Here is a 16,118-nt window from a genome sequence, read left to right as displayed (position 1 = left end):
ATATTTACAGTTGAAACCGGAATACATGTAGTGAATAGTGAGTAGGTTATTATTACTTTATTAGTCCCTTATTAGGGTATAATAATAAGAACAATAGAGTAAAAATTACCGAAATCGTATGTATTATTATATTAAAAAATATAATATTATAATTAATAATTGTTATCGCATGGTTTTCAAACTATAAAATTTGGAAGGAAACTGCAATTTGATACAATTTTTGTTTAATAGTACATAACATTTAATATTTATTACAGCAGTTTGTAATGAATAAAAATAAATCAGAACGTCAATTTTTTGCTATATTTTGTATTATTAACAAGTAATTTAACTAAATAAAATCAATCGATTGACTATTCATTTAAATTAACTATAAAGATGTGTATACCAATCACATTCAATTCTCTAATTTTAGATACAAGTTTATTACTCAATAAAGTAATAAGACGCGTATTATAGCCGTATAGATAAATATAAATTATATTACTTGTTAAAGTAATGGATTTAGTATTTTTATAAGCACTTTAACCCTGATATCTGTATTTATATTACAAATAAATATTATTATATGTATACCTAATATTTTTTATTAAAGTTTCAATCTGTTATTAAATCAGTAAAATTAGTTTAGTTGCATCTCAAATCACTGATATTATTATTAGTTTACACAGTTTTTGTGTTTTATCAATTTGAATAACAGAAACAATATAGTTGCGTCTTGCGTGTAATAGTTGCATAGTTTAGAAGTATCGAATACTCAGTATAGTTAATAATTTAATATGTTGACGTCAAAGTTCTAAAACATTTAAACTTCATCGGGAATTTCAGTGCATAATTTAATATTTATGTAGTATATACAGTGATATATTATAGAGAATAGGATTATTTTTATAACAAACTTTCATTTCCCAATATGATTTGTTCATGTGATGAATAACATAAAATGCAAATGAAAACAAGTTTGTTAGACTACGATAAATGTATTGATACTTTAATTTTAAAAACAACGTTGATCTGTAGACGTCCCAAATTTTGTATACTTATACAATGACTTACTTTGATCTCTTAGTCCTAGAATATACAATCTATGTATTTACGCTTTTGTTTTTAAATTCACATCTTACCATTTGTTAAGTATTTACATTTTTTATTGCGCAAATATTCGTTTAAAAGTTGAATATTGTTATGCTATACGTTATATTAATGTAAGATAATTATTTATTGATGGTGTTAAAAAGAAAGAAATTGATTTCAGTATTTGGAGATAAAAGGGTGATTATTATTATCGGGTCGTTTTTAATACACTAGTTTATAAATGAGTATACAATTTTTGAATGTTGCATTGTTGCCTCTCTCCTGCAGGCACTCGTTAGGTTCACGTAACACACGGTGTGTCGATCCTCAGCTACTCGTAAGGAGGGGAGGGAGTTCGTTACAGTGGAAAAACCCTCGGGTAAATGTCCAAATACAAAATTAATTGATTGTAATTTCACGAGCAAAGCGATTGGTTTTGACTTAGTTTGTCATATGCCACCAGCAATATAGTACCCATAGAACAACATGTGAATTGACGTCACTGCAAGACTTATCCCGAGACGGTATTATAAATTATATTATTATTATAGTGATGCCAAATGTTAATAAAGTAAACATTATCATTATTTGATACAATAAATCAAAGCACGAGCTGTATAGTGTACTTGTGTACATATACGGCTAGACTTCCATGCGTAGTTATACTAATTTAAATAATATCTGCGTTAAATAGTATATATCACAAGGCTATTATTAGTGTAATAATGACCATTGCGTATATAATTTAACGGCGATAAACATCAATACGCGTGGTATATGGCAAAACATTCATTAATAATATATACATGCTTCTATTTCATGTTGCAAAGCTGAAAAGTTTGTACGTTTGAACGTGCTAATCTCAGAAACTATCAGTCCGATTTCAATAAGTATTTATATCAATAGATTTTGTGTGAGACTCTGAGGGTCAATTTTCAACTTCTGTTTTCAACACCTACCTATATGTGGGTTGCTATGTGTTGTGGCTTGCACATAACTATCGTTTTGACTCACGTAAATCGAATAATTGTATAATTATATTACTATAATAATGCTATTGATTACAGAAATAAAATTTAAAAAAAAAATGGTATAGATAAATCAAACTACCCCATAAGTGTATTAATATAGGATTTTTTAAAATTTTCTGTTTTTAATTCAAATATGCAACAATGTCCAATGTCCTTATAAGCTTATGTAGCTTATAAACTCAAAGTAATAAAAAATACTCGACCGGTTTTGACGAAATGTTCAGTTATTGCTCTTATAGATATTAGAAAAGTTCAAAGAGTAGCTTAACCCGTGTTCGAAAAATAAACCCTAGCGCTAAATCCAGTTATTCACATGTCCATCTACCCATATTGGTCAAATTAGTTATGATAATAAATAGTTTTATTTTATATATAGTTTATTAGTAATATGTTATAAGTATTTTAAGTTTATATGAGCCGAGTGGACCAACATTTTGTGGAAAGTGTTGCTTATTGTCCGCGTCCACTCTGTATTGCTCATTTAGACTTTAAATATTTATATTATAATAAATATAATTCATACAATATTTATCCAAAATTCAATTTTTAAGCATAGAATTAATACTCAAAAAAATACTTTTCTTTAAAATAAGGAAATTAAAATGCATGTTTTCATTTAAAAAAAGTCTTAAAAATCATAATGATAAAAATATAATTTTTTTTATTAAAAAATAATAGCAATACAAATAGAAAAAATTTATTGTTTTAGAAAAATTATATTTCTTAGTAAATTAAAATTATTTAAAATAATGGTATACAATGTCTTATACTTTAAAGTTCCAAACAGTCAAAAATTACAGACAAATATTGATTTTATCGGGTATGGTTTGAATGTTAATATATTATGCTTATTAGGAATAATACACTCAATTTATTTAAAAATACTTTAGTTTGGTCGTTTTTTATAATATTATAAGTTATAAAATACAAAGTACATAATAATTACACGAAGTTGGTATGATTATAGTGAATTTCAATAGATTATAAATCGAATAAGTAAAAATATTTCGCGTCTTAAAAGCCTGCCACACATTAACTTTTTTAATGGGCTTAATTATAGACGATTTTAATGAAATAGTAAGAAAAATAACAATTTTACATATATTTAAACATTGGGTAGTTCAATGTAATTTATAAGTGGTCCTATTCGTGTACCATTTGTAGATATAGTTGTTGCGTAATTACAAAATAATATAGAAAAACTGTATCACGTTGGAAAGAATCGAAAAAGTTACAGTGATGGATAATACCATTAATACCTAATGTAAATTTAATAACAACATTTTCACTTTAAAAAAAAGTACATTTTTATTGTGCAATAACCATTTTATCATGATTACCAAAAACAAAAAAGTAATTCAAATTTTATAAATATAAAAACAGACTAAAAAAAATATTGTTTTGTTATGGTACCGAAAAAATAAAAACGATATTATTAAAGTTTATTTTTATGGTGAAAATTTGGTTTTTAACTCAAACTATTATAATCAAAGTGGTACTTGTTCTTACGGAATGGTCCTTAACAAACAATTTATGGATATGTCAATGTGTGGCGACCTTTTAAAGCTTAAACTATATTTTCAAGGATACTTTTTTTTTTGTTAAGACGCAAATAATGGAAAACTGAAACACACTTTAAAGCAGGATCACTGTTTGTGAATTTAAAATTTTAAATAAATAAATAAATTTGGCGATAAATGTATTGCTCCAATTCCTACTTACCATTTTATTTTTATAAATAAACGATTTTTTCGAAATCATTTCCGAATGCAAAAAAAACACTGAATAATGGTCAATAATCAATTTAATATTATTCAAATGTACATTAATATATTGGCCTAAGTTCTATAAAAAAAATATCTTATAAAAATCATAGATATATTATAAATCCATATAAACAGTTCTTTTTTAAACTACCACTGTACTTGTACACTCTACTTTAATAAGTAAAAAAACTATTAAATCTATTAATTTTATTGTTATAAAATACATTCTTTAGCATTTTGAAGGCATATTTTTATGTTTAATCAACTCATCGTGGTAAACATTATGAAGTGATAATATGTTTGTTATAAAATATATATTCGTGTACGGACTTAATAGATCAGCATTATGATAAAGTTATAAAGTTGTGAACCAATTTAATTATATTATATAAATTTAATTTGTATTCCTATCGATATTCGACATAACACTAAGTGTACAATACCTTCCACGAAAAAAATAGTAACGCCACTGAAGTGCTACAAATCTACAATATATTTTATGACTAGACATTCTAGTCAATTATCAAAAATTTAAGTAATTAAAAAAAAAGCAACGTGACAGTGTGAAGTCAAAACAAAAATGTAATCACTTATTCAAAATAAATTAGTAAAAAAAATGTTAAACTGAAATTTATAAACAGTTAGAAATTATTATTTGAAAGGATTTTTAAGTGCAATCACGTTATGCTTATCATTATTATAATTATGATTTTCAAAGCTTTTTTAATAACTGTTATTAATAAATATAATAATTTAATTAAAAATTAAAGATCCATCGAGTCCTGGAACGCCAGACACTTGTTTGCCCCTTTCAACTTTCAAACTTCAAACCTTCTCACTTCAAAACATTTTTAATTACTATATTTTTATGGTTGTACATTATTATATAATTGGGTACTTACTGCTTAAATTAAAAAAAAATTAATTAGTTAATAAGACGAGCAAAATAACTATGCAATATTATATCATATATTATAATCATATTATATATTAAATATTAATATAAATTATAAATTAATTAAACAAATAAACTATAGTCGTCACAATCACTGCATTGACAAATTGTACTTTAAACGTTAAACATTAATATACATTTTGTTAACTTTTGCGAACAAGTCAACACAATATCAATTAATAAACAACTGAAGACGGCAATACATTATTACGTATACATTTGCACTAATTTACAAAATTAATGTTGTTATCAAATATCTGCAGTTTACAATTTAGTACTTTTTCGTGTTAATATAAACAATTTAATATTATAAATTAAATATTAGCTATGATGATATTATAGGAAATATTCTTTCTAAATTTCTAATAATATTGTGCTGTGGATGCTGGAAGATTCAAAAGTTTCTCTGCTGCCATCTTGACGCTGTTAGTTTTAGCCAAAGACCAAAAAACACTCTAGGAATTATTTGTCGTTTATCAAAAAACAACTACGAAAATACCGGCCTTTTACTTGTATTCGTGTGAATTATTCAATCCATATTATCACTTAAAAAAAAAAAAATTATCGAATTAGGTATATTATTGTGAATAGGTTTTTTATACGTTTGGATGTAACTATACGTCCCAACCTTGATTATAATAGTACATAGAAAAACGTCCAATCGATTTATCTCGACGTGCTTGTATAATACTGTATAATATATTATAATAGACCAACGTATATCTGTTTCTACGTTTTCGTACAAAAGTTCTCGGTTTACGAATACGTTCCAGCGGAAGCCGTAAGACTTTCGTACCTCTGGAAATTTAATACAGCTTATAATTGAGAAGTTCTCCCGTGTACATTTATTATTACGGCAGTAGTTCGTCAGTTTCGTTTTATTTTTTTTTTTTTTTTAAATAATATATTATTATATAATCCTCAGTGGTTAGCTGACATGAGAACAAACAGAGTTTTATTGTTTCTATTGCCAGTATTACCTATAGTCGATTTTCTTGCTGTAATACCGCGGGCGCCCGCCTGTGTACATTACGATATTTTCATAAGTATTCATACGGTATAATTAGTGTTTTAATTGGTTTCATTCAAGTTGCTGCAGTAAATAGAACTACAAACAGGTACTCGAGCCAATGTAATTTATAATTTTAATTTCATACGGCTTCATGTACGAATTATTGTTGGCGCTGTGCAATTTCATTGAACGTTATCTTCTTAAAGTACGTAAATCACTTCATTGATTCGATTACAGTTATCTATACAGTCAACTTAATCACAAACCTGCGGTAATGCCCTAGCTGGGCTCAATGTTTAAAATGCACGCGGGCCGTGGCATAAAAAGTACTTACGCCTTAATGTCGTACACGTTAGATCATCTAATTTAATCTCTTCGAATTTACATTTTATTTGATTAACGTTAATGTATGCAGCCAAAAGGTGAATTTCGGATTAACTTATTACTGGTTTCATTATGACTACCTTAATACATAAAACGTGACAAAAATAGTAGGGAAAGTAGGTAGGTACTTACTATACTTACAAACTTACTAATCTCGAAAGCACAATTACTAATCTATTATAATTTATATGTGTCATACATTTGAATTTTCTAAAATAAAATATCGTCCAATGTAAACTCATTCTATTAAGACGTCATACATTGCGCTGGTTTTTTATGTACCAAATGTTAATATATATTTGTTTAATGATATAAAAAAATTAAATGTAGGTACTTATTGGAAGTTAGGATAAACTGTGGTGTATAAACTGTTGTATCATAATATTACTCATAATTCATCATAACCATATTATAATATACGATTGTCACAATATCATCATAACAAAACTAATCTTAATATTTTTTATTGTGTAACCAAACAAATTTACTAGGCAAAGAATAATGATCCTTCATTGCCCATTGCCCAGCGTACATTTTTAAAATTTTTTCATAATTAATTTATGATTTTCTCAATATGGGATTTACTTGATGTATAAAAAATACTGCATGACCCTAATAAATATTGTATTAGGTTAAGTTTACCTAATTTTAATAGTTTGGTTACTGCAAAATACATTCCAAAAGCTGATTATATAAACTATGTTGGACAAAGATAACATTATAACAGCGATATTACCTAAACTATTTAGCCACTATTTAATATAAATCGTTTAAAAATGTCAGTTTGCGGAATGTATAAAATAATTTTTGGTTATTATTAATGTAGGTATATATTTAGTATATATTTAATTAAAAAGGTTCATTTAAGTATTAAAATTCCTTGAAATAAATGATTATAAACATATAAAATCATTTATATTAATAAACATTAATATTGTTAAACATTACTGGTTCAAATTCAGTCATTAATGCATTATAAAATATTTACTTGTTTTGAATTTTATGTTGATATTAGTAATTAATAAAAAAAAATGTAAATGAATATTTGAAATTTAGATAAAATTTAATTGAGGCTTAAGTAAAAGCTGCCTTTGTGGCCACAAATCGACATTTATACAATTTTTTAAGTTTTATTAAGTATTTGTTTTATTTGAGTATTAAAAATAATACTTATTTTCAGATAAAACTGAGTTTCATTAATTTAATCTATAAGTAAAAAAAATAAAAAAATAAATAAAATAATAAAACTACGTATAAATGAATAATTACCTAATAAATATATTAGCTTCAAGTACCTACTCCATGAAAAATATTAAATTACTAAACAATATGGTACTTGAAAATTATAATGATTAGTATACATGTAGGTAGCATGAATAATCGCTACCTTATCGCTTGAATGATATTTTTGATGCGTAAAAACTAAACACATAGGTGTCATTGATTTGTTCGTTATAAATAGAATGTATATAATATTATTGTGTAACAAAAAAAAAATCAATGTTCTATGCCTTCATATCTGCATAAAACAAAATAAAAATAAAATTATTTTTAAAAAAATCTCTTAGAATATAAGTATACATATTCATTTATTGTCTGTATTTACAAATCATATTAACTGTAATTCAAAAGGTAAACATGAATTAATAGTATATGTCATCCGATGAAATGTTTACGAAAATATTAAATCCGTGATTTAAATATGCCCATAATAGCTTTGTATCGGTCGCACGTATCTTCTGAACACGGTTATTATAGGTAGTTGATAATGATTATGGTTTGTGGGAATTTCAACTCAACAATGATAGTATTAATTATTATATATTTAAACTTCAATCATGAGCAATGAGCATGCTACAGTCTAGGGTGACCATAAAAATAAAATAAAAATACGGGACACTTTAGTTACTTAACTAAAAAAAAAAAAAAAAGGAAATTCTAATTTTAACTAAATATATTAATATAAAAAAAACAAATTAAATGTATGTTGTATAATAGTTTTTAAATACAAATAAAATATTAATAAGTATAATATGTACACAAAAGTCCAAAAAAAAATTATTTTGATGACGATGGCATGTAAATTTCTTCTTTTGATGTTTTTGTATACTTTTGTGCTGAACCGATTTCATCAAGTAACCTAGTTTCTTTTAATAGAATATTATAAAACTCATTACAAGATAAGTTTTTAAAGTGTGTTTTTACGATTATAATTGATTTGATAGTTTCAACCAAAAATCGATTTTTTTCATCTGTCCACAACACATTAATGGTTGAAAAAATCCGTTCTACTGCAGCATTTGTACCAGGAATTGCCAAAGAATATTCTACGATTTTTGATATGTTAGTTGTATCAATGTTATGAGCTTTAGTGTATTCAAATATTTCACACCACTTAACTTCTACTTTAGCGGAATTTTTTTGCCATTCATGAATTCGTGATTTAAAAATTTGTTCTACATGACTGAATTCATCAAATAAATTATCTTCATCTAATTTTATGTTAGAATTATTTCGGTTGTTTTCCATAAGAAATTTAATACATTTTTGAACATTTTCCCAAGTAGGACAGTTTATTAGTTGGACCCAATGAAATATTTTCAACTGGTCAAAGTGGCAACCCCATTTTTCTACGTAAGATAAAAAAGTATTATAAAATAGATCAGTACTTTTTTTGAATGAGCTTTCATTATACATATTATTGTTTTTTAAATCATTTAAAAGCGATAAAATATTTGTTGTAAGGAAGTTTAGATGTTTTCTATTTTTTATTTTTCCAACTAAAATTTCTAATTCCTCTGCAACTTCACAGGCTGATATTTTATCTCCTTCTATTTTAGTTACAGTATCACAGACAACCTTTAATTGGCTTTGTAAAAAATGAAACCACACTATAGACATAGGATCGTTAAAAAACGATTTTAATATTGTAGGACACTTTTCCTGTTTCTCGAAGTATGATTTTAAGCCCGGGTAAATATCAATAATTCTTGTTATTGCAGGTAATAAGGATAACCAACGAGTTTTTACACTTCCAAGAATATTTTTATATTCAACATTTGCATATTCACAAAACTCTTTCAAATGTTCAACTCGAACTGTATAGATATGAAAAAATTGAAAAATTTTGTTAACTATGATTTCTACATCAATAGGTAACACATCAGCACTTGATTGCATAGCGTTGTGCAAAATATGAGCAGCGCAACCTACTCCAAAAATATTCGTTTTTAAATTGTTATTTAAAATTGAAAAAACATTATTTGATCCTTTTCTTAAAACACCTCCAAAGTTAGTATTGCAATTATCTCCAGAAAATGCAACAATTTTATCTGACAACTTATGCTTTTTTAAACTTTCAATTATATAAGTTGATAAAATATTTGCTGTTTCTCCTTTTAAATTTGTTACTTCAAAAACTTTGATTTGTATTCCCGAATTTGGTTTGAAATAACGTATTAAAATTGGTACGATTTTTAGGTTCTTATGGTTAGAAGTATCTATCATAATTGTAGCAAAATTTATATTTTCTATTTCCTTATAAATTTGTTGCATGGCGAAAGGAGCTAACACATTTAAAACAATCGATTCAGCCTTAGTTCTCGCACATGTAAATTTTTTATTATACATTTGTTTTAAAAGAGATGATGTGCAGTCCATTGATCGAAATGAGTGATTGTGTATCACGGTATGAAATGCGAATATCCCTTCTTGTGCTGCAGTACGTCTACTTTCGTCAGTGGACCCACTCGGATCATTTTTTAAAAAAAAAGAAGTTACCTTTTCGTGTTTTGATGCAGCTGATAATGCCAGTAAATGTTTTTTTACTTTTGTAACATGTTGTGTTATGTCTGAACGTCCACCATGTTCTATAGAAAACACTGACTTACATATGGTACAAAATATTTTTCCTACTTCGTCAGCATCTTGTAAAAAAGGAAATTCTAATTTTAATTGTGGAGTAAAAACGCACCGTCTTTTGGGCATTTTAAAAAACAAATTAGGTATTATGGTACACTGAATTTTAAATAAGCTTAATAAACTACACGTGACACGTCAATACGTCACTACGACTACGACTACACTGTGAATGTCATCGTGAACTCGACACTCACGTATAAATATTAATAACAAATTATATTTATAATTTTACATAGATATTATAAAATAAAAATAGACATTATATTTGACAACAAACTGGTTGTGGTGAATGGAATTGTACTTATTTAGTAGACGACGTCACACATCAATATAATAATATTAATAACATTTTGTACGTTATCGTTATATCATTAGTATTTATAATCGTCGGTTTAACGTGTCGATAATAATGTGACATTATTAGTTCTCTATTTTCAACTCGCAGCAATTATAATAATTTATTGTTAAGACAAGAATCTAAAAATAATTCTGATAAGTATAGATTAGATGTTTTATTGAATATTGTGATACAAAAATATCGTAGAATAAAAAAAAAAAAAATTATAAAATTATAAATTAACAATAAAGAGAAAAACGGGAATAATACGGGACCTACTTGAAAATACGGGACAAAATGCGTCCCGTATAACTTTTGTCGGGACAACGGGACACAAAGTGGAAAAACGGGACAATCCCGTATAATACGGGACGTATGGTCACCCTATGCTACACCAAACATCAGTCTTATAAAGAATACTTATTTTTTTGTATTCAGAATATTCAAGCACTTTTTTGAACAGACGCACAATTATACAGAATACCTTGTTTTCAAAGTATTAAGGATATTTATTTTAATTAAAATACTTGAAAAAGAATTCGAACATTCTTTTTTTACATCATGAATTTTAATTTTCCCAGCAATCTCTTTTTTTCAAACTTACGTAACTTCTAATGTGTTTAATATTGTATGCAAAAAAATGATATAACTTATATTTATTATATTCTATGGGCATTATGTTATATAAAGGAACATAAATTCAGTATTCTACATGGATTAGATGTAATAATTAGTGCTTTAAACCCTATTGAGTATTATTTTTCAAAAAAAGCGTTAATAATTTAATAATACTGAGAATGTTATAGGTTTGGATGTGAAATACTATTACATTATTTTAATTGACAAATTATTATTTCGTAGAAACAAACCTTTTTTTCACGCGAATAAAAAATATATAAAAAAAAATACTTTAAATACTACTTCATCTTACGATGAACAAATGTAATACAAAAATAACTACGAGTAGGTATGTATTTTTATCCTCTCCGAATATTTCAACGCAGAAAACAATAATATTGAACTTTCAAGAGACAATTTTCGCGAAATGAATTCATTCGAAATAAGATTTAAAATCGATTAAAAAAAAAAAACAAAAACAAAAACTTACACGTACGAAACACACGACATGCTCGACACGCGTATACACCGTATGCAATTTGACGTAATATCTTCAAGCTGAAACCCCACAAAAAAAATTAAAATTAAAAAAAAACAGTATTATTTTATTGTTATTCGATATTATATTATGGGTATTATTATGAATTCCATAGCATTATAAATGTATTATACTTTCTCTATAACGCGTGTATACCTATATGATTTGAGCACTAAATATAGTTTAGGTTATTATTCTATTTAATCGTACTTGTACATAATTATTGATCGCTTTTATATATAGTCATATAAATGAAAACTGTTATTAGCGAAAAAATCTGATTTTTTTTATTAACCGTTTTGAATTTATTAATAAATTACATTTTTCAACAAGTTTAGGGTTATGATGCTGCCAGGTATTGTAGGAATTCTTGTAATCAATCCCGGGATCCTGGGATCACAAAGGAGGTCCATGATCGAATTCTGTAGGTCCGAGCGTACGATACTATCCCCACAGTTAATTTATTACTATTAGGCAAATAACTTGTGCAGAGTTGTGGATGTATTATAATAATTAATAACGTTCAAATATTCCATTTATTTATATCATAAAGGTATATTATATAATATTATTAGAAGTACCGACCTACATCTCAACTCACGGAGATACAAACAAAAACTTGTGTGTGTGTGTGTGTGTGTAATATAATATGTATCAGTCATTACCAGAGTAATTTATTAATGATATTGTGTGTATAAGACTTATAATTTATAAGTGTGTTGTAAAATAACGTGTACAATGTACAAAACATATACACGAATAAGAACATTATTATACGACTCTGGTAGAGCCGTATATAGGACGACTAGTAGGCAGGTACATAATACTCGATGTATAGTGATTATGTTTATGTATATTGTTGTATCTAGGTACATGGATTTTTGTTTTTGTTAAACACGAGCGGTTTATTATTCACGACCACTACGTATTTATCTGACAAAAACATACTTGTAGCATGTAGATAATAATAATAATAATAATATGTTATATATATATAATCCACAATCATCCATTAAATCAAATAGTGTTGCAGATAATTCCAGCGAGCACCAGCGTTTGTTAAATTGTATTCCTGAGTAGGTGCCTCATATCATATATATAATATTATATAATTATTTTATTTTATTTTCGTCGAACTAAAAAGTCAAGCACACGTGTATTTATGTTACAGTTAATTTAGTATGGCCCGGGTAATTTTAACAGTGAATGCGATCAAATTAATTTTTCGTCCGGCATTTTTTATTCGATTTATAATTTATTACTAATAATAATTACATTATGTTAACTACCCATATTGTGTTATTGACGGAGAAGATAATTGATATGATATTAATTAAATTGTATTGTTACGTATTTATTGTATCACAAATATACAATTATTATGCTTTGAAATTCAAAACGGGTGAATGTTTTAGACTCTTAGCACAGCGATAAATACATCAGTTATTATAACCGCGTGGCGCATTTCATAAAATAATGTCGATTGCTGTAGTACAATCGTATACATTAGTTAGGTGTATACGTTATTCTCCATACCTACTTCTGTGGCTCGTGACATCTCGACAGCTAAAAACAATTATTTCGTAATTTTTATTCATGTAGATATTTGAATATTTTTCTTACGATTTACAGTAATAATAGTGTACGTATATACGTAAACATAACACTCGTGTTGAGTTAGTGCACGCTTGTAAATACAGATTTAAATGCAGTATAGCTAGGACTGCGATCGACGCGGGTATTTATGGTTTATGGATATTTGTCTAACGATTTTTTCATGGAAGTGTATAGATAAAGATGTTTAGAATAGACGTACGTGTGACCTGTTCGTATACAGTATATCGGCATACCTATTATGTGTTTGTACACAATAGGTATATAATAAAACAAGTTAAGAATTCAGATCATAAAAAGTCGAAAAACAACCCATCATAGCACTCACAAACGAACTATAATAAGAACTATAAATAAATATGCATATCTTTTGTTACGTATACGCCATTATATTATGCATATTGTAACTCAAAAAAATTATTATTACCTATATTGCCATTTATAGGCATTGGACGTTCGTTTGCTCCGTATATCGTTTTAAATTTTAAATTAATTTTCGTTACATAGAACGTGTAAAAACAATGCACAAAATTGCGTCAAAACGTATTGACTAATCAATATTGATATTATAGTAAATGTTTCTCAATGAGCATTATTATTATAACTGTAGAAATTTAAAAAATGTATCAATATACATATTATTATAACACGTAATAATACTATTATGGGCTGCTAGCATATCGACTCGATCACGAAAGAATGTATAGGTAAAAGTGACTCCGGCGAGGCGATTTTCTATTTTTGAACGATTATTATCAGTATTAAGTGTATCGTATACGCTCAAAATTTCGACTATGACATATGTGTATGTTTTAAACGAAAATATTGTAATTAATTAATTAATTAATCGTGAATAAAAAAAAAAAGGAAATGTGATCCTATACTTACCTAATTGGTACCTAATAATGAATATCCAATATGATGCATACATGATACATCACTACTTTTATTTTATTTAGATAAGGCCTACTTTACTCAAAAATTAAGTAGTTCATTACATAACGTAAAAAAAATTAAATACTGCTTTTCAATTAAAAACACGATATTACTGTATATTATTGGTATCTACAGTTCATAGCAATAAATAGTCAAATAGCAAATGTAATTATGATTTATGATTGTCTTATTTAGACAATTGGACTTAAAAATGATATGCTTAATAATTTTAAAGTATCAGATAAGCACTACCCACATTGTTCGACCGATGTGATTAGTTTTTCATAAATGTATTGTAAGTTAGAACACTGAATGGTTATTGATTATAATATCATAATGCGCGAATAACATTTCCATGTAAGTATTTAAAACTTGGAAGTTCGTCAAAAAAAATAACTACTCTGAAATATTATTATAATACGTATTACGTACACACTACACATAGCACAAACCCCAATAAATAATTTATGAACAAATGAAAAATAGAACATACTCTTTTTTGTGTACCCATTCGTCTAAAATCCACTAAGCATTGTAAAATTTAAATCATTTAATTTAAAAAAAATACACGCTAAATAAAATTGTATTTTACCCATGCAGATAGGTACCTAATATCTAGTGAATTGTAGTAGAGTGTAGACTATCAAATACGATTCGAATTCGCATTTTTCTATTTTTTATTTCATTCATTCGCAGAAGTGCATGCACTTTTCTCGGACCTTTTATACTGTATTTGTATAGGGTTTCCGTTTTTAATCAAACCATACTGGATGACGTGTTCATCGTAGAGTAAACTAATATAATATTATAATTATAAATGTCAATATAATCACGTTAGATGTTTGAAGTGCTTGAACTTCAGACTGCGAAGCGTATGTGTATACTATTTCTGTTCCGAACAGACAGGAGATACTCTTCCTCATATTATATTTGTTAGCCCTAACGGTTTCCTGTTAAGCAAATACGTAACAAGTAAGGCCAAAAATATGAAATCGTGTATCTATTTTAATTAACTACCTAATTGTTATCATAGAAACTATCACCAGTACACCACCCTGCAGCATTATGTTATACCATTGTATTAGCACGAGGCTATTGATCCCAAGAAACGGCTTCTGAAGTTGATAATTAGTATCAACTTATATACTAAAATAGTATATTTGAATCCGTGCTCTGTTTTAATTAAAAAGATTAGATAAAGTTCGAAACTTGTGTGTATCTTTGAGATTTTATTAAAGAAAATAATATGTTCTATGCTGTATGTATATTATAGAAACTTTTCGTAAGTACCTAGTTATACTATACTTGGCTACTTAATTTATTTTAAATCCACCAAATTAACAATAAATTAGGAGTGTTTGTACATTTTTAAACTGAAAAAGAAATATTTTATCGTTATTTAGTGGTATAATATACCAACAAGATATTATCTAAATATTAAATAAATAATTTATTTTTATATTGAAAGATGTAACAGATGCAAGTTACTTTTTTTTTTAATATGTATAATAATTTTAGAAAAGGTACTTATAAATATTTCATTTAATAAACTTAAAATTCTGTTTAATCCTAAATTTAGTTCATGACTAAAATAAGAGTGATTTTACATTTTTTTTTTAATTCATATAATATACATAGGTATTCATATTTATTTACGTATCTACCAGACATCAGTGTCGTACTTATGAATCTATTTCGGGGAATGGGGTCAAATCTTAGGTTTTGTTTTTTTAGTATGAAAACATATTTGTAAACCCATTGCGTTTTCTTACATCTAATTGTGTAAAATAGGTATTTGTATAAAGTTTTTCTATACTGTATAAAAAAAAAAATAAGATATGAATAACAGTGTTGGTACTTTTATTGTTCAGTAATATACACCTAAAAATTTAAATACCTATAAAGAGAGGTTCACCAAGCATGATCATCTCA

At 26.5% G+C, this 16,118-nt stretch overlaps 2 protein-coding genes across 3 annotated transcripts in view; one reads left to right on the top strand and one right to left on the bottom strand.

The window, feature by feature from the left end:
• Positions 1-16,118, top strand: part of LOC132924609 (MFS-type transporter SLC18B1-like) — a 37,122-nt gene that overhangs the window by 2,791 nt on the left and 18,213 nt on the right. The window contains exon 1 of one of the 2 annotated variants that reach the window (XM_060989018.1): positions 5,867-6,043. The exons of the other annotated variant lie outside the window; for it this stretch is intronic. Coding sequence (XP_060845001.1) covers positions 5,990-6,043 — 54 coding nt within the window. The 5' untranslated portion in view covers positions 5,867-5,989. Of the gene's footprint in view, positions 1-5,866; positions 6,044-16,118 lie in introns of those variants that run through there. 2 annotated transcript variants of the gene reach the window in all.
• On the bottom strand, positions 8,026-10,869 carry LOC132927805 (uncharacterized). The gene has a single exon (XM_060992391.1). The coding sequence runs from the start codon at positions 10,207-10,209 to the stop codon at positions 8,281-8,283; it is 1,929 nt and encodes a 642-aa protein (XP_060848374.1). The 5' UTR covers positions 10,210-10,869; the 3' UTR covers positions 8,026-8,280.

The sequence above is a fragment of the Rhopalosiphum padi genome, chromosome 3 (assembly GCF_020882245.1).
Source record: "Rhopalosiphum padi isolate XX-2018 chromosome 3, ASM2088224v1, whole genome shotgun sequence".
Lineage (NCBI taxonomy): Eukaryota > Metazoa > Arthropoda > Insecta > Hemiptera > Aphididae > Rhopalosiphum > Rhopalosiphum padi.
Note: the sequence above shows the minus strand (reverse complement) of the source record. Positions and strands in the feature narration are given on the sequence as shown.

Bases quoted from the DNA above. Each gene is read 5' to 3' on its own strand.
- LOC132927805 (XM_060992391.1), bottom strand. From the start codon at position 10,209: ATGCCCAAAAGACGGTGCGTTTTTACTCCACAATTAAAATTAGAATTT.